Here is a 27,119-nt window from a genome sequence, read left to right as displayed (position 1 = left end):
TGTGGGGCCGTTTATTAACGTTTACTTCCCCAAATGACTTTTCCTCACCGGTCAGGGCCTGAAAGAACTGGGGGTGTGGGAGGGGGCACAGACAGAAGCCAAAAGGTGCACGTTGAATGTGCTATGATGGGCTGAAAAGAGGGGGGTCTGAGATTGACAAGCCCTCCCCCATTTCAGATGCTCAGGAAGTCTGGGCCCAAGAAAACACGCTCATTCAGCCAAATCCCTTCCATGCGCTGGAGGAGGATGGGGCATCACCCTGGCTGGGTCTTCCACTGGCTCTCACTCCAGGCATCTTTCAGGCCTGGCTGTTGTACTAGTGGGACCCCTAGCACTGCAGTGGCTTTGGCGCCTTGACCTAAACAAACAGGGGAGGCCTGGCCCAGCTCCATCTGCACAAGCAGAGACAAAGGTGACTGATTAGCAGATCTGATCTGCGGGGCACAGATAATGGGAGATGGGCGGGGCTTGTCAGCATCAGATAATGACTCGAAAATGCAGTGTAAATCTACAACGTGGGTGACTAAAGGCAGGACACGAGGATTCAGTAGGAAAATGCAACTCTGTGAGCTGACCCAATTTCTGAAGAGACTTCCAAGACAGTCTCTGCTCACAGAGTGTTTTAGTCCCCTTGGCCCTAAACCATCATGGAAGCAGAAGAAAGAGGAAGTGGTGGTCTGCCCACCGGGCCCTGGGAACTATCGTGACTGTCCAGATCTCTGTGGTCAGAGGGCGTCCCAGCCACCTCAGACCCTGAGCCCGGGATAAAGTGAGGGAACAGAACGTTGAGCCCCGGGAGGGCTGCCCCCAAGGCCCTTGCCCGCCCACCGGGCTCCACAGGCCGCCTCTTCTACCGCTTCTTCTTGGCCTCCTTCTTGGGTCTCTTGTTTGCAGAAGGAGCAGTGGCCTTGGGCTTCCTCGTCACCTCCGCACTTCGGGGCTCAGATGGTTCTGCCTCCTGTGTGGTGACAGAAAGGAGAGTACTGCTTAGACAAATCAAGCCTGACACCAGCAAAATGAGATCATGTCTGAGGGGACTTTGCAAACGGAAGCGTGCCGCAGAGACACAAGGGATGGAAACCGTCACTGCCAGGCCCCAGGATCCACATGTTTTGGGACTGTCCCCGGGGAGCAGGTGAAGGATAAGGGAGGAGGCCCGAGGGGAGGAGGCAGCCTTTGGAGTCTCACAGTCCTGGGGGAATCGAGGCTCCCCCAGTTCCAGTCAAGTGACCTCGTGGGCAACGCCCTTCCCCTTTCTAAGTCTTGGCTTACCCACCTGTGATATGGAAACAGTGGTGCACAACTTGGAGGGCTGATGTGAGGAGGCAAAAATGCATGGAAAGCCCCAGTAAGTGCAAATGCACCCTGCGGCCGGTGGGCCATGGTGGGCAGGGACTGGGCAGAATGCGGGCGGGGAGCCGGCTCTGGGCAGACCTACTGTGGCTTGCTCTCCTGCTGGCCCTGCTACTCTCCTCCGCCCACTCAAGCACAGATGCTGGGGCAGGGAAGGGTGGAAAGCGCGGCCGGGCGGCCACCACACAGAGTTCTGCGGCGCCTGGCAGAGGTGCCCTGTGGGAAAGGGGAGAGGGCAGCCTCAGGGCAGAACTCCAGACCCTCCCTACATCTGGGACAGCCCTGGTTTTTATCTGTCATGTACATTGTGATTTGTTCCCTGTAAGATTTGGTTTAAACAAAGGTTCTGCTGCTGAAAAAAGGTTCAAAACCACAGAGCCAGCCCTGGCCTTCACTGAGCTGATAAAGAAAGTGGACTCTGGGGAAGGGACTCGGCCTGTCACAGCCTCACAGGCTCATGTCACAGGAGACTCTGGAGTGGCCTCAGTCCCGTCGGGTGTCCCCTCCTCCCTGGGTGATAAATCACACTGTGCCACGGCCAGGCAGGATGTTAACAGAGTCCCATCGAGCCCAGAGAGCACGAACCACAGTCCACAGGCCTCGTCCGGCCCACAGGCAGACTTCACTTGGCCTGCAGTGTTTATTTTTAAGAATTTGAGCCAACTGGGAGATTTCCCATTCGATCTGGAGTCCTTGCTTTCCTTGAAAACTTTAAACATCCAGTGACACTGGCCCTGAACCCCCTCATGGAAGAAACGGGCTGAGCAGTGGCTGCCCCTTTATTCAGGTGCCCTGGCCCCCACCCCCGCTGTCCCCAGCACTAATAGTAAGGAAATGTTTTCGGTACTTGTGTTCTTTTATTAAAAATGGGAAAACAAATAGCACACTAAGAATACGAGGAGGGAGCACGCTGTTTCTAGAAAAGTATTTCTTCGTGTTTAATTGGCCAGCTCCGAGCTGCCAGCTTGCCTTACTCTCTGTCCTTCCCTGCTCACCGTCAGCCCCTGGCCCCAGCCTCGAGTCTCCGTCAGACAGAAGAGGCAGGACCATGGCTGTGGCGGGGCGGTCCCTACCTAAGGCCCAGTCCAAAGGTCTGTCAGCTCCCTCTTATCGGCCATCATTGTCTGCTCTCCACCTTGCCTGCCTACCAGCTGAGACACCAGGTGTAAAGGCCCAGCCCAGTCCCAGGCACCCATGGGGGATCTTCCCAAGATAACCAGGGGACCGGCCCCTCCCCTGGCCAGGTCTCTGATTGCGCTCTGGACTTCCCCAGCCTGTCCCCTTGTGCTGATACTGTTTTTGTAACTTGGCAAAAAAAAAAAAGAAAGAAAAGTAAAAAGTTAGCCCATTAGAAAAACAAACAGACAAAACAAAACCTCAGAGGAGCCAGTGTGTCAAATGCACAGGCTGATGGCTGCAGAGCCCAGCAGGAAGACTACTGTTTAAGGCAAACCCCACAGGGCACAATGCCTTTGCAGACTTTGGGAGCTGGAAACCATCCCCAGAGCAGTACCTGTGCGGCCAGTGGAAACCAGTCAGTCCCTGCATGCCCTGGGCAAACAGCGCCTGATTAGACAAAGCGTTTATGCACAGGGAACTTGCCGAGGCCCACCAGGATCTCCAGGGATGGAGCACCCCTCTGAGCTCAAGCTGGGCGCCTCCTCTGGTTTCAGTGGGGCCAGTTCAGAATCCAGAGATGAGGACGCGCAGCTGTGTCCCCAGTGCTTCCCTTACTTCCCTTACGCCACAGACCTTCTCTCATTCACCTCATCCTTTCTGTCACCTCCCAGACCTCTCTCCTGACCCAGCTGTCTGTTAGATGACTGGAAGTGGCACCTCCCAGGCACCTACAACTCAACTGTCCCAGACAGAGCATGGCCCCATCTCCATCTGGCCTGGCCCTCCTCCCCACCCATGGTCATAGCAACCAGGGTCCTGGCAACCCCACCCTCCCCCTCCTCCCCTCCGTCCAATCAGTCACCAAGTCCTGCTGATTAGACCTCCTCCACCTTGACCTGGCCACTCTCTTGAGCATCAAAGGCCCTACTTCAGTTCCCCCACTGCCAACCAGCCTCCCTGCTCTCTCTATGCCATGCCTTGTGCACCTGCCAAAAGAATTTTTCTAAAATGCAGATCCCCCCACCTTACACCTTCCAGTGGCTTCCATCACCCACAGTCTCATGTCCTGCTTCTGGGATGGCAGCTTAAGGAGACCACCTCTCCAGCCTCCCCTGAGCTCTCCTCCACCCCTCACACTGGGCCAGGCCCCAGGGCTTCTGCTGCTCACCCCTAAACAAGAGGAGCACCCTCCTTTCCTTGGCCACCCAGTAAACCTTTCCCCATGGTTTGGCCCAGCCCAAGGGCTGCTACTCACTGTCTAGCCTTCCTCCTCTGCTCCTCTTCCTCCAGCAGGTGCATCCCCTCCTCCACCCCTACGCCCCAGGCACCCAGGAACCTTACAATGCCACTCATTTAGCACTAAGCTACATGTGCTCATGATGGTCTCCCCTACTAGTCCTTGGACAGCTTCAATTGTTCCTGAATGAATGAATGAAATGAAAGAAAACACAAGATCTCCCATAAGCATGGGAACGTCACTGCTGTTCATCATCATGAAGATGTAGCACTTTAGACTAAGCCTCACTTTTCCTGTAAGTAGAGAGGACACAAGCAGATTTCGAACCCAATATTCATATCCTAAAGCATGGCTAGATATAGCCACCAATAAGAATACTAATAATAACAGCCACAATAGCTGCTAGTATTATTTACAACATGCCAGGCCCTGTGTTCTGAGGCCTGGATATATCTTATTTTTGCCTCACAAAGGGCCATAACGAGCCCCATTTGATAGATGAAAGAAGAGACACTCAGAGAGGTTATGTGACCTGCCTAAGGTCTCAGCTGGCGAGCGGCAGGGCCAGGATGAACCTAAGCTCTCAGTGGCTGTATGGTATAGCCTCTCCCAGGTTTCCTAGGGACCTCGGCGCTGATGGCAACCAAGAATTAGAGTTAACTGTGACATCTACTTTCTCCCTAGTTAGCAGCGCCTAGAAGCACAGGTGACTGTGGAATGACAATAACAGTTTGTTCCGGATCCTGCCGATGGGTCATTCAGAACCCCCTTGCTTGTGGCAGGAGTCAGGGAAGTGGGTTAGCACTCCTCGAGTCAGGCTTTGCTCCTACAGTTGAGAGCAGCTCTCTGTGGGCGCGTGGACAGAGTACAGTCACTGAGTCATCTGAGCACATTATCTGTCTCCTCCTCAACCCAGACCTCCTCCTCTCTCCCCCAGCTCAGTTTCTGGCATCGTCACCCACCCAGTTACCCAAGCTAGACACCGCCGAGCCATCTCTGAGTTCTCGCCATTCCCTGTGTGCCTCCACATCCGATCTGTCCCCGTGGCCGGTCCACTCTGCTTTCCATGCGGCTCTCAACTCCGCCCGGTCCCCCTCTGGACACACACTACTGAGCCGGTTCAGAGCCCCCAGTCTCCTGCCTCCCCCTCCCAAGGTTTTCCTCACCACCCACCACACTGCTTTCAGAGCCTATTCTTCTAAGACGACCGTCCTGACCAGTCTGTTTTCTCCTTTAAACATGTTGCTGGTTCCCTCTTGGTATAAGACAGATTCCAAGAGCCTCCAGGTGTCCCTATTTGTATAAATCAGATTCCAAGAACCCCCGAGTGGCCTCGAGAGCCATTCCACTGCAGCCTTGGCCTTGTCCCCGGGCATGCCCTCTCATGCAGCCCACCCTGTCACTTCTGGGCTACTGGCCAGCCAGTATCTCCCAGATGCTCTGTTCTCTTTCATGCTCTGCACAGGTGCTCAGCACCTGTCACCAATCTATCTGTGCCCAGTGCGTGCAGCCTCTGTGCCGGGCAGTGCAGGGTGATGAAGAAAAGGATGCACACTACATGATCTGCACCACGTGGGTGCTTCACAAACATCAGCTGCTCAGCCTCCCATCACCCTGATAAGCCCATCTCCGTGAGCCCCATTTTACAGGGAAGGAAACTGAGGCTCACCAAGACATCCCAACTAACCCAGTGGGGCACATCCGCCTTCCCCCCAAGGGACAGGGAAGCAAAGGCAGCGGTTACACACGTGATTCGGATGCTGAGGTCCTAGCCACACAGAGGTGTAGCTCCTAATTCTTAGCTGGTAAGAATGACTCAATAAATGGCTGACTTAATTTCTCTTCAAATGCACGCTGCTGGTACAAGCCAGGCAGACGGCAGACCCTGAACACTACGGCCCCACCTTTCAGTCGCGCTTCCTCTGAAGCAAATTTTCAGTTCCCTCAGCAATCTCACTTTGGGGAGTAAAAGAAACCACCCCCCACTCCCCAGCCCACCAGGTGGTTCCTGGGTCTGCGGAGGTGCTCTCTGTGACACAGGCCTCATCAATAATGAAGCAGCTCCACAGCCACTTACAAGGCCAGAAAATTGCTGCTATTCATCAGATTCAAAGAATCGAATATGTGCCACAATGCACCAAATCTCCTCCAGCGGGGAAAGCACACAGAATTTTATGATTTCCACTATACAGCTCAGTGTGTATTTAGTCCAATAAATCAGGACAAAATGTCATTCTACACAGACTGAAACTCTTCTTTCCTCTAAAATGGTCCAGGGAAAGAAGACCACTGTGCTATGCTCAGGTAGCCTCACGCACCTTGCCTCACTTGATCCTCAAGAATGGCGTGGGCTGGGCATGAATGCCCTCCTATTCCAGCTTGGGACACGGGCTCAGGGAGGGGAAGGCGCCCAGTGCTGAAGCTCTGGCTCGTCCTGCTGCACGCTCTTGCCCAAGGCCCTGGGCAGGGTGGGGGCTGGGGGACCTTGCGGGGCTGGGACTAGCACTGGCCTTGAGAGGAGGACAGGACTAGCTGAAACCAAGCGGGGGAGGCCGTCCATGTGGGTTCCACAAGGCGAACGGAGACAGAGTCCAGGATGCGCTTGGCAGGCGAGGAGAACTGTGATTAGAGAGAACAGCCCGGGGAGCTCATTCCAGACACGATTCAGCACTACCGCAGGCCCTGCCCACCGGCTGGTCTGTGGCTCCATGTGTATTCCTCAGTCTCTCCCATGAGCCGGTACACATCTCGAGACCATGTTTAGACCTTTGCCCTGCCCACCGCACAGCAGTCTCTCAAGAACTGCTTGTTAAGCAAAAAACACCCTGCCGCCCAATGCAACTGCAAGCGCCTCCCAAGCTTAAAAAAAAAAAACAGGGCAGAACTGAAAAGTTGGTTCTGCGAGACTGTCTCCTGAGGTGTTGAGAATGGGTGTACACCTGCCCAAGTTAATTATTTACTACGGCAGCCTTCGCTGGCAATCGGGGATCTAGTTTAAAATCAAGACCCCCTGAACATCTAGGTCACTGCCCCGCTGCCCCCGGGAAGGCTCCATCCCTTTCAGGGCTCCAAACACTGCAGGGCTTTCTGGTTGACAGTGAAGTCTATGTGGGCATCACATAGAAAGCCACCACTCCTGTCATCAATTCTGGTGAGCTCTCCTCTGCCGGATCACAGTGCTGGGCATCAGCTGTCTTTGTCTGCCCAGCACCCACTCTCCATCGGGGCCATGCCCTGTCCCATGTGGTTCTGGGGGACTCTGAGTCACTGTGACCACAGGAGTGGCCAGTTTAATGTGGTCTGGCCAGAAATGGACCCAATGCCCCTTCCCACCTATGGGGCAAAGTACAGACATGTGGCCAAGCCAGAGCTAAGCCGAGGCTTTCCATGAGATCTGGAAAGTGAGCATAGGCAGAGAAATGGCTTCTCTTGCTTGTAAATCATGAGCGATAAGGACACAGACTGGGGCTGCTGTATCCTCCTGACACGTGGCAAGGGCCTCAGAATGAACCCAACACTCCTAGAGAGCCAGGAGATGGAGAGACCGAGCCCTGAAGACCTTGCGACCTTCTGAACCCAGGTGTGCCTTGAAATTCCCAGTTCTAAGAGCCAAAACAGTCTCTTTCTAAGGAAACTGATGGAACCCAGTTTCTGAGCTTTCAACAGAAGAGACTGAGGCAATCACGCAAAGACGGCAGGGTGGAAGTGAAGGTTCCTGCCCAGGGGCTGGCATCTGGCTGGGCAGATGTGACATAAACATATGAAGACATGAGAATAGTCAGCATTTAAACTACTAGGAACGACTAATTGCCCGATGAACTAATACTACCTGCTACGTGAGTCACTGCACTAAAAGTCAACACCCGCTTGCTTAGCGTTGACTGGATCAACATTCTGGGCAGAAAAAGATACAAAAGAGGCTTGGGAGGAAGCTCAGGCAGGCTGTGGGGAAGGGGTAGAAGGGCTCCCGACCTTTACTTCCTCACTACCTACTCTTTCACTCCTGGAATTTGGCTCCCACCTCATTAAAATTGCTGCTTTCCACTTTGAGAAAAGCAATAGACTATCCTCCCAGAAAATATGCCTAAGCATGAAAACATCACATTTTTGCACACAACTGCAGGGAGCTCACAGACTTCTGCAGTCTTTATCTAGGGATGCCCTAGGGATGCCCTAGGGATCTGGGAACTCCCTAGTAAGAATTTAGTTCTCCTGAAACCAAACTTTGAAGAAGAGCAGCCTGAATACAGCATCATTGTCACATTGAGCAGCCTTTCCTCCATCACTCAGCCGTTGTTGCCCAATCTCTGTGCCCTCCTTGAACCACTTGGGGGTTTTCAGGGAGACCACAGTCTCCTAGCCCTCTGCCCACTAGTCTGCCCACCTCCAAGAGAGCTAAAGGAATGGAGACCCCCAGCTTTGTCTGCACAGCACTCCTGTTCCTTTGGGAAATGACCTTCCCCTCCACCCCTAGAGGTCACACCACAGGATGCTCCCCTCCCTCACACTGGCCAGAGCAGTCCCAAGCTGGGTCAGCTACAGTTCCTTCTCTAGGGAATTTGGAACGGGGACCAAGCAGAAAGGCAGCCTCCAGATGCTGCAGCTGAAAGATGTAAACTTTGGGAGCTGTTAGTGGCCATGTTTCATCTTACCCCAGGGACAGTGAGCAGAGGAAGCAGGGCAAGAGAAGTGAGAGACAGGAGATGAACAGAAGGGGAGGCAGAGGGGATGCAGACAGTGAGTGATGGGGCCCCTGGTGCCCACTCCTTCCAGAGGCCCAGTTGCATCCCTGCTCTGGGAGAGCACCCGCATCTTTTCAGTACCTCTACACTGCACAGAAACTACCTCAAGGTTGGCCATGCCCCAAGTTCAGGCCTTCCCTGTATCTTCATTTCCCTTGAAAAGCTTAGCAACTCATTCTTAGGGTTTCAAGAAATAATACTATGTTGGTTAAAATAATTCCCAGGTCTCCCTCCTCAAATTCTCACTGGCTCTTTCTTTCCCATTTGGATGTCATGCTATTATTACAAACTTAACACACGTAGAACTGAACACCTCCTGTCCTCCCCAAATTGGTTTGTGCTTCAGGGAAACGGTCTAAGGACCAGAACAGTGGCTACATAACAGAATCACCTGGGCACTTTAAGAAAACACTGATCCAAGGCTTCAGAGAACAACTGAATCAGAATCTCTATAGGTACAGCCCAGGCCTTTGAAAATTCCCCAGGTGGGTGCAGCCAGATAGAGAAACATGCACCAGCCCAAGGACAGGCAATTCACGCTACCACTCCCCAGTCCCTTGCTCAAGGCAGACATCAATGAATAATTTGTTTACTCTGGAGCCTAGAAGCAGCCCCAGAATCCTTTCCACCATGGCCACCATACAAACAATCAGACTGGGCATGAGAGATGAAACACAGCTGCATCCTGGAATAGACAGAAACAGTACAAGGATCTACCTTCTTATATTTTAGAACCCAGCCTACAGGAAAATGCTTGGATTAAGTGTGACCCAGGCCTCAATCAGGCCCAAACAAATGTTTTTCTCGGGTTTTAGTTTAATGAGGCGTCAATGAGAAAACGTTCTCATTTGGCTTAGGATTCTAGGGACTTTGGTTTTAATTTTATGAATTAGTTCTTGCTCCTACTATGGAAAAGAAAGGGGGTGGGGTGGGAAGCATTTCTATGTGTTCCTTTTTTTCCTCCCTGATTACCCCCAAAAGAGCTTTCAAATAATCTGCTAAGTATTGAAATACTGAAGTCATAAACTAGTTGCAAAAAATCAGCTCACTAGAACAACAGGAAAGACATTCTTTTGCTTTTCAAAGCCTTTCCCATCATCTGGAGCCAAAAATATTATCTTCTGACCCAAAAAGCCACTAATAAACCTTGCTTCTATAGGCTAAGCAAGAGGGGTGATTTTGCCCTAAGTGAAGTGACAGAGAGCAAGATTGTTCTCTGGGTCCACCTCCTCCCACCTCCTTGCCACCTTCCACTTTCAGGGACCTCCCTCCTGCCCTAAGGCTGCCTAGAGTCCCCACAGCTGTCCCCCTCTGCCAGAAGAGCTCCCCAGCCCCAAGTTAAAATCCCTTTCTTTTTCCCTCCCCATCCAAATTCCAAATCCCAGCTTGCTACTAAGCACAACCTCTAAGCACAGTCTTAGCACTCACCCTCTCTTTGTAAGATTGTTTATACACACAGAATACTGTTTTTCCTTTCCATTTATTTAATAGTTCGGGGAGTAAGAAAAGGGGGCATGCAGAGGAAAGCTGGCAGTAGAATCCCTGAATAATTGAGGACCATTTGCTGGCATGGTGCATCAATAAAAAGTTAAATTAATGGTACTATATTTTTTGTTACTGATCCATTGAAAAACTAGCAAACAAAAACAGAAACAAAAACAAAAAAATGTAATACAGTAACCTTCAGTTACAAAGACAATTCACTTGTGTGAGCCTTACTCCTCTAAACTTCAAGATAAATGAAAATGAGATAGTCTGTACCACACTTATATTTTAAAAGATGAGGTTGTTGATACCAAAACCAGACAAAGATATCACAAATAAAGAAAATTACAGGCCTATATCACTGATGAATATAGATGCAAAAATCCTCAACAAAATATTAGCAAACCGAATCCAACAATACATTAAAAGCATCATACACCACGATCAAGTGGGATTTATCCCAGGGATGCAAGGATTTTTCAATATCTGTAAATCAATCAATGTGATAACCCATATTAACAAATTGAAGGAGAAAAACCATATGATCATCTCAATAGATGCAGAGAAAGCTTTTGACAAAATTCAACATCCATATATGACAAAAAACTCTCCAGAAAGTGGGCACAGAGGGAACATAACTCAACCTCATAAAGGCCATATATGACAAACCCACAGCTAATGTCATACTCAATGGTGAAAAGCTGAAAGCATTTCCTCTAAGATCAGGAACAAGACAAGGATGCCCACTCTCGCCACTTTTGTACAACAGTATTCCAACAGTATTGGAAGTCCTAGCCACAGCAATCAGACTAGAAAAAGAAATCAAAGGAATCCACATTGGAAAAGAAGTAAAACTGTCACTGTTTGCAGATGACATGATACTATAGATAGAAAAATCCTAAAGACACCACCAGAAAACTGCTAGAGCTCATCAATGAATCTGATAAAGTTGCAGATACAAAATTAATACACAGAAATCTGTTGTATTTCTATACACTAACAATGAACTATCAGAAAGAGAAATTAAGGATTGTTATCCCATTTCCCATCACATCAAAAAGAATAAAGTATCTAAGAATAAACCTACCTAAGGAGGTAAAAGACCTGTACTTGGAAAACTATAAGACACTGATAAAAGAGATGGAAGATGACTGAAACTGATGGAAAGATATCCCATGCTCTTGGATTGGAAGAATTAATATTGTTAAAATGATCATATTACCCAAGGCAATCTACAGAATCAATGAAATCAAACTACCAAGGGCATTTTTCACAGAACTAGAACAAATAATTTTAAAACTTGCATGGCAACACAAAAGACCCCAAATAGCCAAAATAATCTTGAGAAAAAAGAACAGAGCTGGAGGAATCACACTCCCTGACTTCAGACTATACTACAAAATTGCAGTAATCAAAACAGTATGGGGGCTTCCCTGGTGGCCCAGTGGTTGAGAGTCTGCCTGCCAATGCAGGGGACACGGGTTCATGCCCCGGTCTGGGAAGATCCCACATGCCGCGGAGCGGCTAGGCCCGTGAGCCATGGCTGCTGAGCCTGCGCGTCCGGAGCCTGTGCTCCACAATGGGAGAGGCCACAACAGTGAGAGGCCCACATACCGCAAAAAAAACCCCAACAAAACACAGTATGGTAATGGCACAAAAAGAGCCACACAGATCAATGGAACAGAACAGACAGCCTAGAAATATACCCACACTCTTACGGTCAATTAATTTACGACAAAAGAGGCAAGAATATATACAGGAGACAAGACAATTTCTTCAATAAATGCTGCTGGGAAAACTGGGCAGCTACATGTAAAAGAATGAAATTAGAGCATTCTCTAACTCCATATACAAAAATAAACTAAAAATGGCTGAAAGACCTAAGTGTAACATTGGAAACGGTAAAACTTCAAGAGGAAAACGCAGACAGAACATTCTTTGACATAAATTATAGCAATATTTTTTTACATCTGTCTCCTAAAGCAAAAGAAATAAAAGCAAAAATAAACAAATGAGACCTAATTAAACTTAAAAGCTTTTGCACAGCAAAGGAAACCATCAACAAAATGAAAAGACAACCTACTGAATGGGAGAAAATATTTGCAAATGATATAACCAATAAGGGGTTAATATCCAAAATATATAAACAGCTCATACAACTCAACATCAACAAAATAAAGAACCCGATTAAAAAATGGGCACGTTTTTCCAAAGAGGACATGCAGATGGCTAACAGACACATTAAAAGATGTTCAACATCACTAATCACAGAAATGTAAATCAAAACCGCAATGAGGGGCTTCCCTGGTGGCGCAGTGGTTGAGAGTCCGCCTGCCGATGCAGGGGATACGGGTTTGTGCCCTGGTCCGGGAAGATCACACATGCCGCAGAGCGGCTGGGCCCGTGAGCCATGGCCGCTGAGCCTGCGTGTCCAGAGCCTGTGCTCCGCAACGGGAGAGGCCAAAAACAGTGAGAGGCCCGCGTACCGCAAAAAAAAAAAAAAAAACTGCAATGAGATATCACCTCACACCTGTCAGAATGGCTATCATCAAAAAGAACACACACACAAAGAAGAAAAAAAAAAGGACACAAATGACAAATGTTGGCAAGGATATGGACAAATGGGAACACTTGTACACTCTTTATGGAAATGTAAATTGGCCACTGTGGAAAACAGTATGGAGGTTTTCTCAAGAAAATGAAAACAGAACTACCATACAACCCAGCAATGCCACTCCTGGGTATATATCCAAAAAAAAACCAACCAAAAAAACATTAATTTGAAAAGATACATGCACCCCAGTATTCAAAGTAATATTATTTACAATTGCCAACATATGGAAGCAACCTAACTGTCCATCAATAGATGAATGGATAACGATGTGGTATATAAAATATATATGATGGAATACTACTCAGCCATGAGAAAGAATGAAATTTTGCCATTCACAACAACATGCACAGACCTGGAGGGTATTTCGCTAAATGAAATACGTCAGACAGAGAAAGACAAATACTATATGATATCACTTATATATGGAATCTAAAAAATAAAACAAACTAGTGAATATAACAGAAAAGAAGCAGACCCACAGATATGGAGAACAAACTAGCAGTTACCAGTAGGAAGAGGGAAGAAGGGAGGGGCAAGTTAGGGGTAGCGGATTAAGAAGTACAAACTATTATGTATAAAATAAATAAGCTACAAGGATATATTGTACAACACAGGGAATATAGCCAATATTTTATAATAACTATAAATGGAGTATAACCTCTAAACACTGTGAGTCACTATGTTGTACCCTTGTAACTTATATAATATTGTACATCAACTATATTTCAATAAAAAAGTAATAATAAAAAAATTATAAAAGATGAGGTTGTTGTCCAAAATTAACCTCTAAATGTCTAAACGGCAGGGTTGGCTGGGGGGGGAGGGGGGGAAGCATACTGTGGAGCCCTTTGTCAACCCCCTGCCTTGAAAGACCTTGACCTAAGATGTCACTAAAATCCTCAGAGATCAGTAAAGGGCACCTCTTTTTCTGAAAGTTTGATAAATGGACCTGGGCCTCTATGGCTAGCCTCAAAGGGTTAAGAATACAACAGGAGGTGAGCTGTGGCTCCCCGTAAGGCCACACACCTCTGACTACATCTCTGCCTGTAAAACAAGAACATTCACCACCTCCCTCCCTCGGGACTCTTGGCAGGCTTCATCAGTGGCCAATGACGATAAAAATGTTTGTTATTTATAATGCCCAGCAGCACGCTGCATCTGTGAGGACAGAGCCACAGGGCACAAGGATTACGTCTTTAGAGTGTGATACAATTGTGGGCAGAAAAACTCCAATCATGACCTCCTTCTCAAAACCCCAAAATAAGAAATGCAGATGAACAGAACAATCCAGAGCCCACGTGCCTATCTATGTTCACCAAGGTTTTCCCCACCTTTGCTGGCTGTTCCTCCCTGCTGGTTCCCTGAATGCTGGAGCTCCTCAAGGCTCTCCCCATCTTATTCCGCATTCCCTTTTAAGAGACCTCATCCTCTCTCATGGCTTTAATTACAGCTTACTGACTCTCAAATGTTGATCAACACTCAGCACAGACCCTCCTCCTGATACAGACCGGCAGATGCAACTACCTACTTGACAGAATCACCTGGACATCTTAAAGGCACCTGTTTAAAACTGAACCCAGCATGCTCCTTCCCCATCCCCACCCCAAGCTTGCCTCTTTGCCAGGGTTCCTCCCAGTTACACCAGCAGGATCTCTGGGCCATAGTCATCTCCAAGATAGGTATCTTTAGAATATACTGTATATCGTTAAGTAAAAAAAGAAACATGTAAAACTGTGTTTAGTAGGATGCTATCTTTTGTGCATCAAAGGGAGAAAATAAATGAATAAATAAATATCAGGCACACATATCCATTTGCATACTTCTTCAAAAAGAAACAAAGGAGGGGGCTTCCCTGGTGGCGCAGTGGTTGGGAGCCTGCCTGCCAATGCAGGGGACACGGGTTCGAGCCCTGGTCTGGGAGGATCCCACATGCCGCGGAGCAACTGGCCCCATGAGCCACAATTACTGAGCCTGCGCGTCTGGAGCCTGTGCTCCTCAACAAGAGAGGCCGCAATAGTGAGAGGCCCGCCCACCATTATAAGGAGTGGCCCCCACTTGCCTCAACTAGAGAAAGCCCTCACACAGAAACGAAGACCCAACACAGCCATAAATAAATAAATAAATAAATAAATAAATAAATAAATAAATAAATAAATAAATAAAAAAGAAACAAAGGAGGGATAAATCAAAATAAAAATGGTTGCCTATCAAGGGAGAAAGGGAAAAGGGTGGAAGATATGAGATTAAAGGAAACCTCTGTGACTCTATCCTGTTATGTAGTTTTAACTTTGGGAAATGTTGTATATAAAAGTTTTATATAATTTTTAAATTAAATCAAAAAGAAAAACCTCTAAAAATTAAAAACAAATTGAGGCAAATTAATGTATGTGATGGTGGGAGTATACTTATGTGAAGAAAAGACTTTACTAAACATAGTACCCTGAATTATGGGACATATTTTGGGGCCCAAAAAGAACCACAAAGAAATCATAAATTTCACTCTGAGTCTTATTGTTAGTAGAGAAAAAAACACATAATTATTTGAAAACTATAATAAGTATGCTGTAGATGTGCAGAATAGAGTTTACATTAAAAAAAAAAAAAAGAAAGAAAGAAAAGAAAACGGCTATCCGTAGAAAAGCCAGCTTGCAAGGGTGGTCTTTGGCTGGCATCTGGGAAACTGGATTTTGGGTGGTTCCCACAATTCCCAGAACTGATAAGAATGGTTCACTATGGGACTTCCCCAGCAGTCCAGTGGTTAAGACTTCCCCTTCCAATGCAGGGGGTGTGGGTTCGATCCCTGGTCAGGGAGCTAAGATCCCACATGCCTTGTGGCCAAAAAACCAAAACATAAAACAGAAGCAAAACTGTAACAAATTCAATAAAGACTTTAAAAATGGTCCACATCAAAAAAAAAAAAAATCTAAAAAAAAAGAATGGCTCACTATGCCTAACCTGTTTGTGGAAACAATATGGTTTATGCTAAATCCTGCTTTCTTGCTGGAAGTCTTGAGTTTTGGTTTGTGCTAGGCAGAGGGTGCTTATGTGACCTGTCCCCAATAAAACCCTAGGCAATGAGTCTCTAATGGGTTTCCTTGGTAGACAATATTTCATACAACTTGATGGGGTTCCCACTGAAAATCAAAGCTTTATTGGTCAAGATTGGAGGTTGCTAGAGCCCAAACTCACTATTCTGAACACTAATAAAGGGAAAGAACCAAGCATTTATCCTGCCTTTTACTACGAACAGCATTTCAGAGTAACCATATAGGGATGAGGAAAAGGTCTTCTTCATTGAAGAATTCCAGCTAATAAAGGCCAAAGGAAATAATGGATCTAAGCAACGATCAGTGGATGCTAAAACCATTTAGGTGAAAGAGTTATAAAATGAAGATTTTATAACAGAGGGATCAGCTATTATCACCTGAACCCAGATATCTTAGAATCTCTGTGTGACAACCAGACACCAAGTGCTGATTGATGACATGGAATAAGAAGTACACAGCACTAGCTATGAGGTGCTCTCACTAAATAACTTGATCTGAATCGAATCAAGCCTCTCAACTGAATTTCTTGTTGACAGGAGATATGCGGAACAAGGGAACATGTCAAATGACACCACAGAGAAGCAATCAGCCAAATCCTGGATGTGGATGTGGCACACGACAATGACCTGCTTTCTCCAGCAAACCAAGGTCGTGAGAAAATTGGGAGTGGGGTGGTGGAAGGAGGGTACAGAGCTACAGAATACAGAGACCTATAGAACAAGAGTCAAAACAAGAAGAAAGCCAATCTGATCGTGTCACTCTCTTCCTTAAAACCCCTGGGGACCCGCCACTCCTCTGGCTGTTCTCATCGTGTCCTTTCTGTGCTCTGGCCACAGTCACCTGCATTCAGTTCCTAGACCATTCCTTCATTCCTCGGGTCCTTACACATGCAGTTCCCTCTCCTTGGGGGAGGGCGGACAACCCAGCCCCTGCCCCAGTGTAAGATTAGGTCCTCCCCCCTTGTTATACACCCTCACAGTACTCTGTACTTCTCAGGGAAACATGTGTATTTGTTTCATATTTGCCCTTCTCCCAAAGACTAGAAGTTCCTTGAGGGCACACACCACATCTTTCAGCAGAGTCTGACACACAGTAAGTATGTGCTAAATAAAAATCTGCTTAACGCACATGTGAACAAATAAGGTATGAACCATATGGCCCAATGCTACCAGGTGGGAATTTAGGGACACTCTAAATCAATAAAGCCCCGCGTAATCCCTGCTAGCCTTCATTGCTGTGATATCTATTTCCAGTACCTAGAACGCAGTCTGAGGAGCGGAGGCTCACAGGGAAGGACTCACCGCCTCGTGGGACTTGGGAATGGGTACAATGATGGCCAGTACACAGATGAGCTGGAAGATGGCCCCCAGGAAGAGTCCATATCGCAGCAGGTTCTCCAGGAATGTGGGTTCAGGCACCTCGGGAGGGGAGAAGTCCAGGTCGGAGGCCATGGCCCCAGCTGCCTGCTGCCTGAGGTCCCCTCCGATTCACCGCTCTCCAGAGCCAACTTCTAAATGCAAAGAGTTAATGTCATGTTTCTACAACTGACGTTTAAATGGTTTCACTTCCACCAACACACCCACATACATGCAAGAATATATAAAGCAACTGCGATGAAATGTTAACATGGAGAGTCATTGGACCATTCTTTCAACTTTTTTGTATGTTTGAAATTTTTCCAAAAATGAAGTTACAGGAGATAAATAAATAAATGCAAACATTTCAACAAAAATCTCAAATCAACATACATTTGCTGAAGGCCTGCTCTGTTTCAAGTTTTATTTATTTGTTCATTTATACATCCAGTCATTCATTCAACAAATACTTATTGAACACCAAGCACTGAAGAGTAAAACAGACAAATCCCTGCTCTCTCGGGGCAGAGGCGGACAAAGAACACATCCAGATAGGACATGCCATCTAGTGATAACTCTTTTGAAAAAAGCTTCAGAAGGGCATCATTTTACTTTGTATAGGGTGACAGGAAGGGCCTCTCTGAAGAAGAGACAGGAATGAAGTGACAGAGATAGGAAGTATGAGACTGAGCCAGTGGAGAATCTCAGGGAAGCATATTCCAGGCAGAGAGAAAAGCAAGTGTAGAGGCCTCAGGGCAGGGATATGAGTCCAAAATGGTCAGAGGGGCGTACAGGAGGGAGAGTAGAAGGTGAAATCAGAAGAAGTGGCGACTGACCTTGTAGGACCCTAACACTCCTGATTTGATTGAGCAAAATGTAAAGCCACAGAAGGGTTTTGGGCAAAAAAGTGACATAATCTGATTTACACTTTTTTTTTTGGCCACACCACATGGCTTGTGGGATCTTAGTTCCCCGACCAGGGACTGAACCCGGGCCCCTGGCAGTGGAAGCAGAGTCCTAACCACTGGACCACCAGGGAATTCCCTGATTTACATTTTAAACGGGGTGGGGGGGTACAGAGTGGACATAGGGAGACCAGTGAGGGAGCTACTACCAGTAACCCAAATAAGAGATGCTCGGGACATGGACGACAGGGGCAGTGGTAGCAGGTCCGGTCTCAACCCACCTGTCTAGTCTCTCACTTCACCAGAGTCTCCCACTCCTAATACCCTGGTCGAGCTGAAAGACCTGCCTGTAATTCTCCAAGAGCACTGAGCTCTTTCAAATCCTGGGCCTCTACCCAAGTGGCACACTCTGCCAAGAATGCCCTTTCCCATTACGACTGCTTGGCGAAGCCCCTACTCTACCTCCAAGGCTGAGCTCGTGCCCCCGCTCCCCAGCATGTCTTTCTTACTGCCCTCCTCCTACCCTGGTAGGACTGAACTGCTCCCCCTCTACCACAGCACCCACGAGTGGCTTCCTTTGGCCCAGCCCAATGAGAAAGGGGAAAACTTACTTGGGAACCAGGCCCACCTGACTCCAAAGCCCTTTGTGTTTTCAGAGATCTGTGCCACAAGGCAACTTTCCACTAAATCTGAGCTGTCCAGTATGGTGGCCCTGAGCCCCATGTGGGTATGGAGAGTTGAAACACAGCTAGTCCAAACTGAGATGGCTGCTCAGTTAGGTCCACACTCAATTTAGAAGGTAGTATAAACATAAGAATGTATCAATAGGGCTTCCCTGGTGGCACAGTGGTTAAGAAGCCGCCTGACAATGCAAGGGAACGGATTCGAGCCCTGGACCGGGAAGATCCCACATGCCATGGAGCAACTAAGCCCGTGTGCCACAACTACTGAGCCTGCACTCTAGAGCCGCATGCCACAACTACTGAAGCCCACACGCCTAGAGCCCATGCTCTGCAAAAAGAGAAGCCACCGCAATGAGAAGCCTGTGCAGTGCAATGAAGAGTAGCCCCTGCTCGCCGCAAATACAGAAAGCCCGTGCATGGCAACAAAGACCCAATGCAGCCAAAAATAAATAAAAATAAAAATAAATTAATTTTTTAAAAAAGAACATATCAATAAAATATCTCATTAACAGTGTTTTATACTAACTGCATGTTGAAATAATATACTGGGTTAAATAAATTATTAATTTCATCTGATGCTGAAAAAGAACTAAGCTGGAGGATTCATTTTCTGATTTCAAAACTTAGTATAAAGCTACAATAATCAAAACAGTGTGATACTGGCATAAGGATCTAGGCCAATGGAACGGAATGAAGAGCCCAGAAGTAAATCCCCACATATATAGTCAACTGATTTCTGAACAAGGGTGCCAAGACCATCCAATGGGGAAGGATAGTCTTGTCAAGAAATAGTGCTGGGAAAATTGGATATCCACATGCAAAAGAATGAACTGAACCCTTATCTTACACCGTATACAAAAATTAACTCAAAATGGATCAAAGAACTAAAGAGCTAAAACTATTAAACTTATAGGAGAAAATATAGGAGAAGTCTTCACGACATTGAATTTGGCAATGACTTCTTAGATGTGACACCAAACCACAGGCAACAAAAGAAAAAATAAATTGGACTTCGTCAGAATTAAAAACTTTTGTGCATCAAAGGGCACTATCAAGAGAGTGAAAAGACATACTGGAAAACAGTTTGGCAATGTCTAAAAAAGTTAAACGTAGAATTACCATATGATCCAGCAATTCCACCCCTAGGTATATACCCAACAGAACTGAAAGCATGGACTCATATACTTGTACACCAATGTTCACAGCTACACTATTCACAATAGCCAGAAGATGGAAACAACCAAGAGTCTATCAACAGATGAATGGATAAACAAAATGTGGTATAGACAAAGGACAAAGGACATTCAGCTACTAAAATGAATGAAATTCTGATACATGCTATATGGATGAACCTTGAAAACATGCTAAATGAAATAAGCCTGACAGAAAAGGACAAGTGTTGTATGATCCCACTCATTAGGTACCTAGAATTGGTAAATTCGTAGAGACAGAAACTAGAATATAGGTTACAGGGGATGGAGGAGGGGCAATAGGGAGTCATTGTTTAATGAGTACAGAGTTTCAGTCTGGAATAATGAAAAAGTTCTGGAAACAGTGGTGATGGTTACACACACTGTACACTTAAAAATGGTTAAAATGGTAAATTTTATGTTATGGATATTTTACCACGCACACACACAAATTGTACCTGTTTCTTTTTACTTTCTAAATGTGGCTACTAGAAAGTTTTAAATTACACACACGGCCTGCGTTATATTCCTATGGATGGCTCTGGGTTAAGAGACTATCCTAAAACCTTCCTTCACTTTGGCTCTGCGGCTTCACTGCTTTGCAACATTTTCCCAACATGACAGAGGAGTGACTGAAGGATGACAGAAACAACCTTCCAAGTGAACAGACTGGGGTTTGTGCAAATGCGCATTTGTCTACCTTTCAACCTAGTCACTTAGGAAGGTGATGTGCCCGAGCTGACAAGGTGGCCACTGTTTCCCACCACTTCTGTCTCCTTTGTGAATGGCTTTCAAAGCCTGAGGCTCACTTTTTTTCCCCCCCCAAAATCCTCAAAGCTGGCAGATCTTCATCCTCCCAGGAACGATGTGATTTCTGGAAGGAACCCAACAGCATCTGGATCCAAGTGTGGTGAATCAGGTGGAGCCTCAAGCCCAGGAATACCATTTTTGGTCAAATACAAGGTTATGACGCTCAGACCCTAGGCAGATTGTTTGCGGTGGCTCAGAAACTGGCCCTGAAGTGAATTCCAAGGCTGTTGCAAGAACAGCTTTACTGGAGGAAACGTACAGCCCAGACAGGACACTATATCCTTACACCATGTGAATAGCAAGGTATAAAAGAGTTCTCTCATTTCTTCACAGTTGCACCTCATAAATACATACTTTTTTCAAATGCCCTTGGCCCTAAACTTTACATTTAAGGCTGTAACAAGCCGAGTGGGCTTATCAATACTTAGATTTATTAGTGTTACTCACAGCAACATTGTTAAGAATATTTGTAGTACAATAAAAACATGGGGCCAACAGTGGGGGGGGGGCACAAACCCTGCTTCTATCAGAAATTAGCTACACTTTGGGCCAATCTCTTGACCTCCTACAGACTTGATGTTCTCAGGAGCCAAACAACAACAATAATATCTATTCAAAGCTATAATGCATTTAGGCTTTTTTTTTTTAATGGCAATTAGGCAATATAACAAGAGCCATAAAAGTGATTATATCCTTTGACTGAATAACTCACTTCCTAGAATCTACAGTAAGGAAACAATTCAAAAGAAGAAAAAGGCTTCAGGTACAAAAAAAGTTCATGGCAGTGCTATTCATAATACTGAAAAGCAGGAAGGAACTAAAGTGTCCAACAATAAAGAAGCAGTTAACCCAATTATGATACATCACGGGATATTCCCTGTTGGCTAAAATGGCAAGTACATATGTGGTGTATCAGGTCAGCAGAAAAATCTTTGCAAAATTATATTAAATGAAAAAAGAAAATAATTACATAAACACTGACTTGCAGCCATGTATAAACTATGATCTCACTGGCTAAAGATCAGAAGAGGCCATAAGAAAATGTAAATAGCTGCTGTTAAAGTGAAGGGCTCATAAGTTTTAATTGTGGGGGGAATATCATTGAAAAAACTGAATACAATCTAAAAGAAAAATCCATGCCTATCTACTCCTCTCACAAGGCTTTTATAGGGTCTAATGAAATGCTGCCCAAGAGAACTTTCTGCAATGATGGAAATGTTCTCCAATATGGTAGCCACCAGCCCCATGTGGCTATTAAGCACTTAAATGAGGCTTAAGGAACTGAATTTTTCATTTTCATTTTACTTTATTTATAAATAGTTGCATGTGGCTAGAAGACTCCCACATTGGACAGCACAGGTACAACCAGAGGGTGGTTGTAATAAAGTTCTGGAAAACATAAAATGCTCTATACATCTTGTGTCTGCTTTAGAACTCCTGTCTAATTTTCTCTGTACCCCTATGCTTTACTTCCCAGTCTGCCTGCCAGGATTTCTGGGTTTTCCTTTCCTGAATACTGAAGTCACAAGAGTCCTACTCATCCTTCAGCTCCCAACAAGGAGGCTCTTATCCCTCAGACTCCTTGACAGGCTTTGCTCCTCCCACCCCACCCCCGACACTGTCACAGCAGTAGCGGTAAGCAAATCATTTGCCAGATGTGCACGGCACTTTACAGTCAGCATCTCATTCATTTCACAACCACTCTGGGAGGTGGGTATTACTAATGAGGATGAGGAAACCAAGGCTTGGGAGAGGTTACATGGCCTACCCTGGGATTACTTGGCTGAGAAGTGGCAAAGTTAGGATTCAAACTGGCTGGTGGGTACGACTGAAACTTAGCTGGTGGTCAATGGTTTTCAAACTGCAGGCTGTGGCCAATTTGTGAGCCATGGAAACCATTAAGGGGGCTGCAGCTGACATTTTTTCCTCTTTAATTTTATTAACCAGTACTTTAATTAATTAAGTAAATGACAATAGAAAATATCATATCAGTAAGGGTGAGTATTGTGTCCTGAAGCTTTTTTTTTTTTAACTAGTTATATCCATCTACATCCAAGCAAGGATGTTCTGGGTCAAAATTCAAAATGTATTTCTTATTGTTTGAGAAATACTACACAGTCTAACGTTTTTACTTGCTCCACTATAAGCTCCTGGACAGCAGGGACCCAGGGTCCATCTTGAGTTTCTTCCAGGGCCTGACTCAGATATTTGGTAACTGATGAAACCTATGGTTGTTTCCCACCTTTAAAGTAAGAGCAGATGCCCCAACCAACAGCCTCATTTAACAAGGAGGAGGGGGAGCAGAGAGGCACGCTGCTTGCTTAGGCTCTACCAGTGAGTCAGGGCAACGCTGAACATCCCGCTAGGTCTCTAACCCTGTGATGCTCCAGACTTGCTTAAGAGCAAAGGTTTTTACACATGGGGGGAAACTCATACCCTCACCAGAATTTCATAAAAAGTACAGAGCCATTTATTCTCAAACATGGCAAATAATTTCATAAGGTTATCAGACCCCTTGAGGCTCATCTGTGAATGCCAGATACCAGTGGTCTGAAGCATTCATTCACTGGACACATATTTACTGAGCATCATTCTAGGTCCTGCCATGGAGTTTTCATCCAATCGGAGGCACTCAAACACACACATATAGATATGTAATGGCAGCAGTATTATCAGAAATATAAATAGGGAGATAAGGGGTGCTATTTTATATGAGGCAGTCAGGGAAAGGCCTCTCTGAGAAGGTGTCATTTCAGCAGAGGCAAGAAAAAAGTGAAAGAACAAGTCAATTCAATTCCTGTTAGGTACCCCAAGGTGAAGAAACAGCAAAGGATAAGGTCCTGAGGCAGGAATGAACTTTATGACCAAGGAGAAGAGAGTAGAGTGAGCAGCTGTGTAGGATCAGTAGAACGCTGGGTCAAAGGGGAGCCACTGGAAGGTTCTTAGCAAAGAAATGACACGATCTGACTCATTTTTACATGGTCCCTGTGGCTGCTGTGTTGAGAACAGAATGTAGAGGGGCAAGAGTGGAAATAGGGAAACCAGTTAAGAGGCTACTATATAATAGTCAAAAAGACACACTTGCACCAGGTAGCAGTAGAAGCGGTAAATTCTCAGGTTGTAGATATATTTTGAAGAGAGGGCCAACAAGATTTCTGAGATGAAATCTGAAAGAGAGAAATTAAAAATAAGACCTGAAGGTGAAACTATTCTGTATGATACTGTAATGGTGAATACAAGACATTAAGCATTTGTCAAAACCCATAGAACTGGACTTCCCTGGGGTCCAGTGGTTAAGAATCTGCCTTCCAATGCAGGGGACGCGGGTTCGATCCCTGGTCGGGGAACTAAGATCCCACATGTCGCAGGGCAACTAAGCCTACGCGCCACAACTAGAGAAGCCTGCGCCCTGCCACTAGAGAAGCCTGTACACCACAACGAACAGCCTGTGTGCTGCAACTAAGACCCAGGATCATTTAGGTATCCAGGATGGAATGCAGAATGTGACATTCTGAATCTAAATGTATTAGAAATGGATGAAGCGATTTCACTGAAGGGGTAGGGGGAATCAGGTGCTGACCTCAGTAACTTTGGAAATGGATGGAGTTTGTAAGACTAAAGGCAAAAGGAACTGTATATGTCACTGTACTCTAGTTAATAAAGTTGTTTCCCACATGGGATATAGGTTACCAATTCTAAAACAACTATACATGTACACTGGAATTGAACAATTAAGTAAATGGATGGTAGATGGTGGGAGCTAGGTTTGTTACAGTTGGAGTAGAAGGTTACAGTTAAGACAGAGGAGGCTAGAATGATCCATGTGAAATGGAAGAGTGTTGCAGACATCAGTATAAACTCATATTTAGATTAATATAGATACAGAAGGCTACATATTTATATATATAAATGTGTGTGTGTGTGTGTGTGTGTGTGTGTGTGTGTGTGTGTATATATATATATATATGTAGAGAGGGAGAGGAGAAGAAGAGGGAGATTAGTCTACACACATACATCTCTTGCTCTTTTGCTGACAGAGCCCAGAAACAGGGCATACCAGTAGCAATGAGCACACCTAGCACCCAGATCTTGGTGTCTGATACCATTCTCCAATAAAAGGAACCAGGGCTCCTGGGAGAAATGGTTAACTCTAGGACTGAAGCAGGAAATACACAAGATAAACCTGTAACAGAAAGTAAGAAAGTGTTCAAAAAAACCCAAAACACATTGATCGGGGTATGTCAAAGGGATATAGAAGCCACTTCAAAGAGCTCCCAATCGCCAAAGCCAGAACAATTTGGACAACAAAATAAATTAAGTAGTGCTGGATTATAACCCAAAGTATGAAAAGAAATATCCAAGACTATACTGATATAAATGATTTAATAAATACACAAATTTCCCATGGTGAATTTCAAACAATTTATGTAGATAATCTGTCTTAAAGTATGACGTATAATTCCACACTCCTTAAGCATGGGCTGTGCATAATGACTTCCTTCCAAGAGTACAATATGGAAAAGTGGGGGAAGGGGAGTAACTTTACAGTGGAAGAACTTGACTACCTCAAGCTAGTGATCTGGGTTAACATCAACTGTGGTAACTTATATTGAAAGTATATACCCTTGATGTGATATGATGAGAATGGCACTTTACCTCTGTGGTCTTCCTCCCCCAAACCTATAACTCCAATCTCATCATAAGAAAAACACCAAACAAATCCCAGCTGAGGGTCATTTTACAAGGTATCTGACCAGTAATACTCAAAACTGTCAAGTTTATCTAAACGAGATAAGCCTGAGGAACTATCACAGTCCTAGAAGCCCAAGGAGACACGACTAAATGTAATGTGGGATCCTGGAACAGACAAAGGACATTAGGAGAAAACTGAGCAAATCTGAAGAGCCCATTGACTTTAGTTAATAATAATTTACTGATATCAGTTCATTAATTGTGACAAAAGTATTATACTAATGTAAAATGTTAATAATAGGGAAAACTGTGTGGGAGATATATGGGAACTCACTGCAGCATCTTCACAATAATTTTGTAAATCTAAAATTGTTCTCGGGACTTCCCTGGTGGCACAGAGGTTAAGAATCCGCCTGCCAACGCAGGGAACATAGGTTCGAGCCCTGGTCCGGGAAGATCCCACACGCCGCGGAGCAACTAAGCCCGCGGGCCTAGAGCCCGTGCTCCACAACAAGAGAAGCCACCGCAATGAGATGCCCGCGCACCACAAAGAAGAGTAGCCCCCACTCGCCGCAACTAGAGAAAGCCCACACGTACCCTCAACACAGCCCCCCCAAAAATAAAAATAAATAAATAATAAATAAATAAAATAGTTCTCAAATAAAAAGTTTATTAGAAAAAACAGTCACTATTTCAAAATAAATAAATAACCCCTGAGACATGTATAGCTGTCCAGACTTAGCAAATAGAAACTAAGTCTTCTCTTAGATTTAAAGAAACAGATTCCAAGGATGTTGGTAGGGGATCACTGGCTTCTAATGAAGTGATTCAAAAATTCTGTCCTGGGGCTTCCCTGGTGGCGCAGTGGTTGAGAGTCCGCCTGCCGATGCAGGGGACACGGGTTCGTGCCCCGGTCCAGGAAGATCCCACATGCCGTGGAGCGGCTGGGCCCGTGAGCCATGGCCGCTGAGCCTGTGCGTCCGGAGCCTGTGCTCCGCAACAGGAGAGGCCACAATAGTAAGAGGCCCGCGTACCACAAAAAAAAAAAAAAATTCTGTCCTGAGAATTCAAAGGAAACAGACTGGGGTACAGAAAATCAGTGTCAGGAATTACTGCCTTACAGCCATGGGCTGTATACCCAGACCCGCCCCATTACAACAAATTCCCCAAAACTGCTCAAAACTGGGTTAGAATTTTGTCCTATGAAAAGATAAGCCATCTCTTAGAGCAGTCAAAACTGGCAGCCAGTAGGCTGAAGCTGGTGGGCAGATGTCCTACAAAATGTAATTATTAAATCCGAATTTGTTGCCACCACTTAAAAAGTGAGGTTTCACATACTCATTTCCCACTTCCCTTAAAAAGAAATAAATCAGCGAACATGCGCCCATTTTACAGAGGAGGAAACTGAGAACCAGAGAGGCAACCAGAGCTCGTCCACGGTTACATAGGGTTAAATAGGGGTACACTCAGGGGTCAAGCCCCAGCCAGACTGACTCCAAGACTCTGGCTCCTCCTAAAGCTCCGTCAGTGGGAAGAAAGGCCAAGTCACAACTGTGAGGAGCACCGGGTTTTGGCCCTGCTCAGAACTAAAGCACTGAGGGACAGCAAGACAGGCTCTCCGCCCCACTGGGACTCAAAACTCCCCTCCCAAGTAACTTCCGAAAGAGCGACCCAGGAAGTTATTTTCGCCGCGCACGGAGTGGCCCCCGGGCCGGCAGAACAGCGCCGCCCGCGGCGCCCGAGCTTAAGCCCCTCTCCGTACCTCACCATCTGCGACTCTACCCCGCCCTGAAGCCCGGGACCGGCCACGGCGTCACCGTACTCACCTCCAGCGCCGCCGCACCGCGCCCCCGGAAGTGGTTCCTTGCAACCTCGGTCCCGGAAGTG

At 46.0% G+C, this 27,119-nt stretch overlaps 1 protein-coding gene across 6 annotated transcripts; it reads right to left on the bottom strand.

Moving 5' to 3' along the window:
* Positions 1–27,106, bottom strand: MANBAL (mannosidase beta like). 6 transcript variants are annotated; one of them, XM_082669503.1, is made up of 4 exons: positions 27,059–27,077; positions 23,622–23,707; positions 16,899–17,107; positions 1–958 (listed from the first exon to the last, which is right to left on the bottom strand). In XM_082669503.1, exons 3-4 carry the CDS (start codon positions 17,046–17,048, stop codon positions 851–853), a joined length of 258 nt encoding a protein of 85 aa, XP_082525629.1. In that variant the 5' UTR covers positions 17,049–17,107; positions 23,622–23,707; positions 27,059–27,077; the 3' UTR covers positions 1–850. The 6 variants fall into 6 exon arrangements, with proteins under 6 accessions (XP_082525629.1, XP_082525630.1, XP_082525628.1 ...); XM_082669504.1 differs by lacking the exon at positions 27,059–27,077 and adding an exon at positions 26,995–27,013; XM_082669502.1 differs by lacking the exon at positions 23,622–23,707 and having other exon boundaries at positions 27,059–27,106.
* Between the last annotated feature and the right edge of the window lie 13 nt (positions 27,107–27,119).

Source organism: Grampus griseus (assembly GCF_964374135.1).
Source record: "Grampus griseus genome assembly, chromosome: 14".
Lineage (NCBI taxonomy): Eukaryota > Metazoa > Chordata > Mammalia > Artiodactyla > Delphinidae > Grampus > Grampus griseus.
Note: the sequence above shows the minus strand (reverse complement) of the source record. Positions and strands in the feature narration are given on the sequence as shown.

Excerpts from the sequence above, each read along its gene's own strand:
- MANBAL (XM_082669502.1), bottom strand. The coding sequence starts at position 17,048 with ATGGCCTCCGACCTGGACTTCTCCCCTCCCGAGGTGCCTGAACCCACA. Across the intron at positions 959-16,898 it reads TTCCCAAGTCCCACGAGGCG|GAGGCAGAACCATCTGAGCC; the intron begins GTGAGTCCTTCC and ends GTCACCACACAG.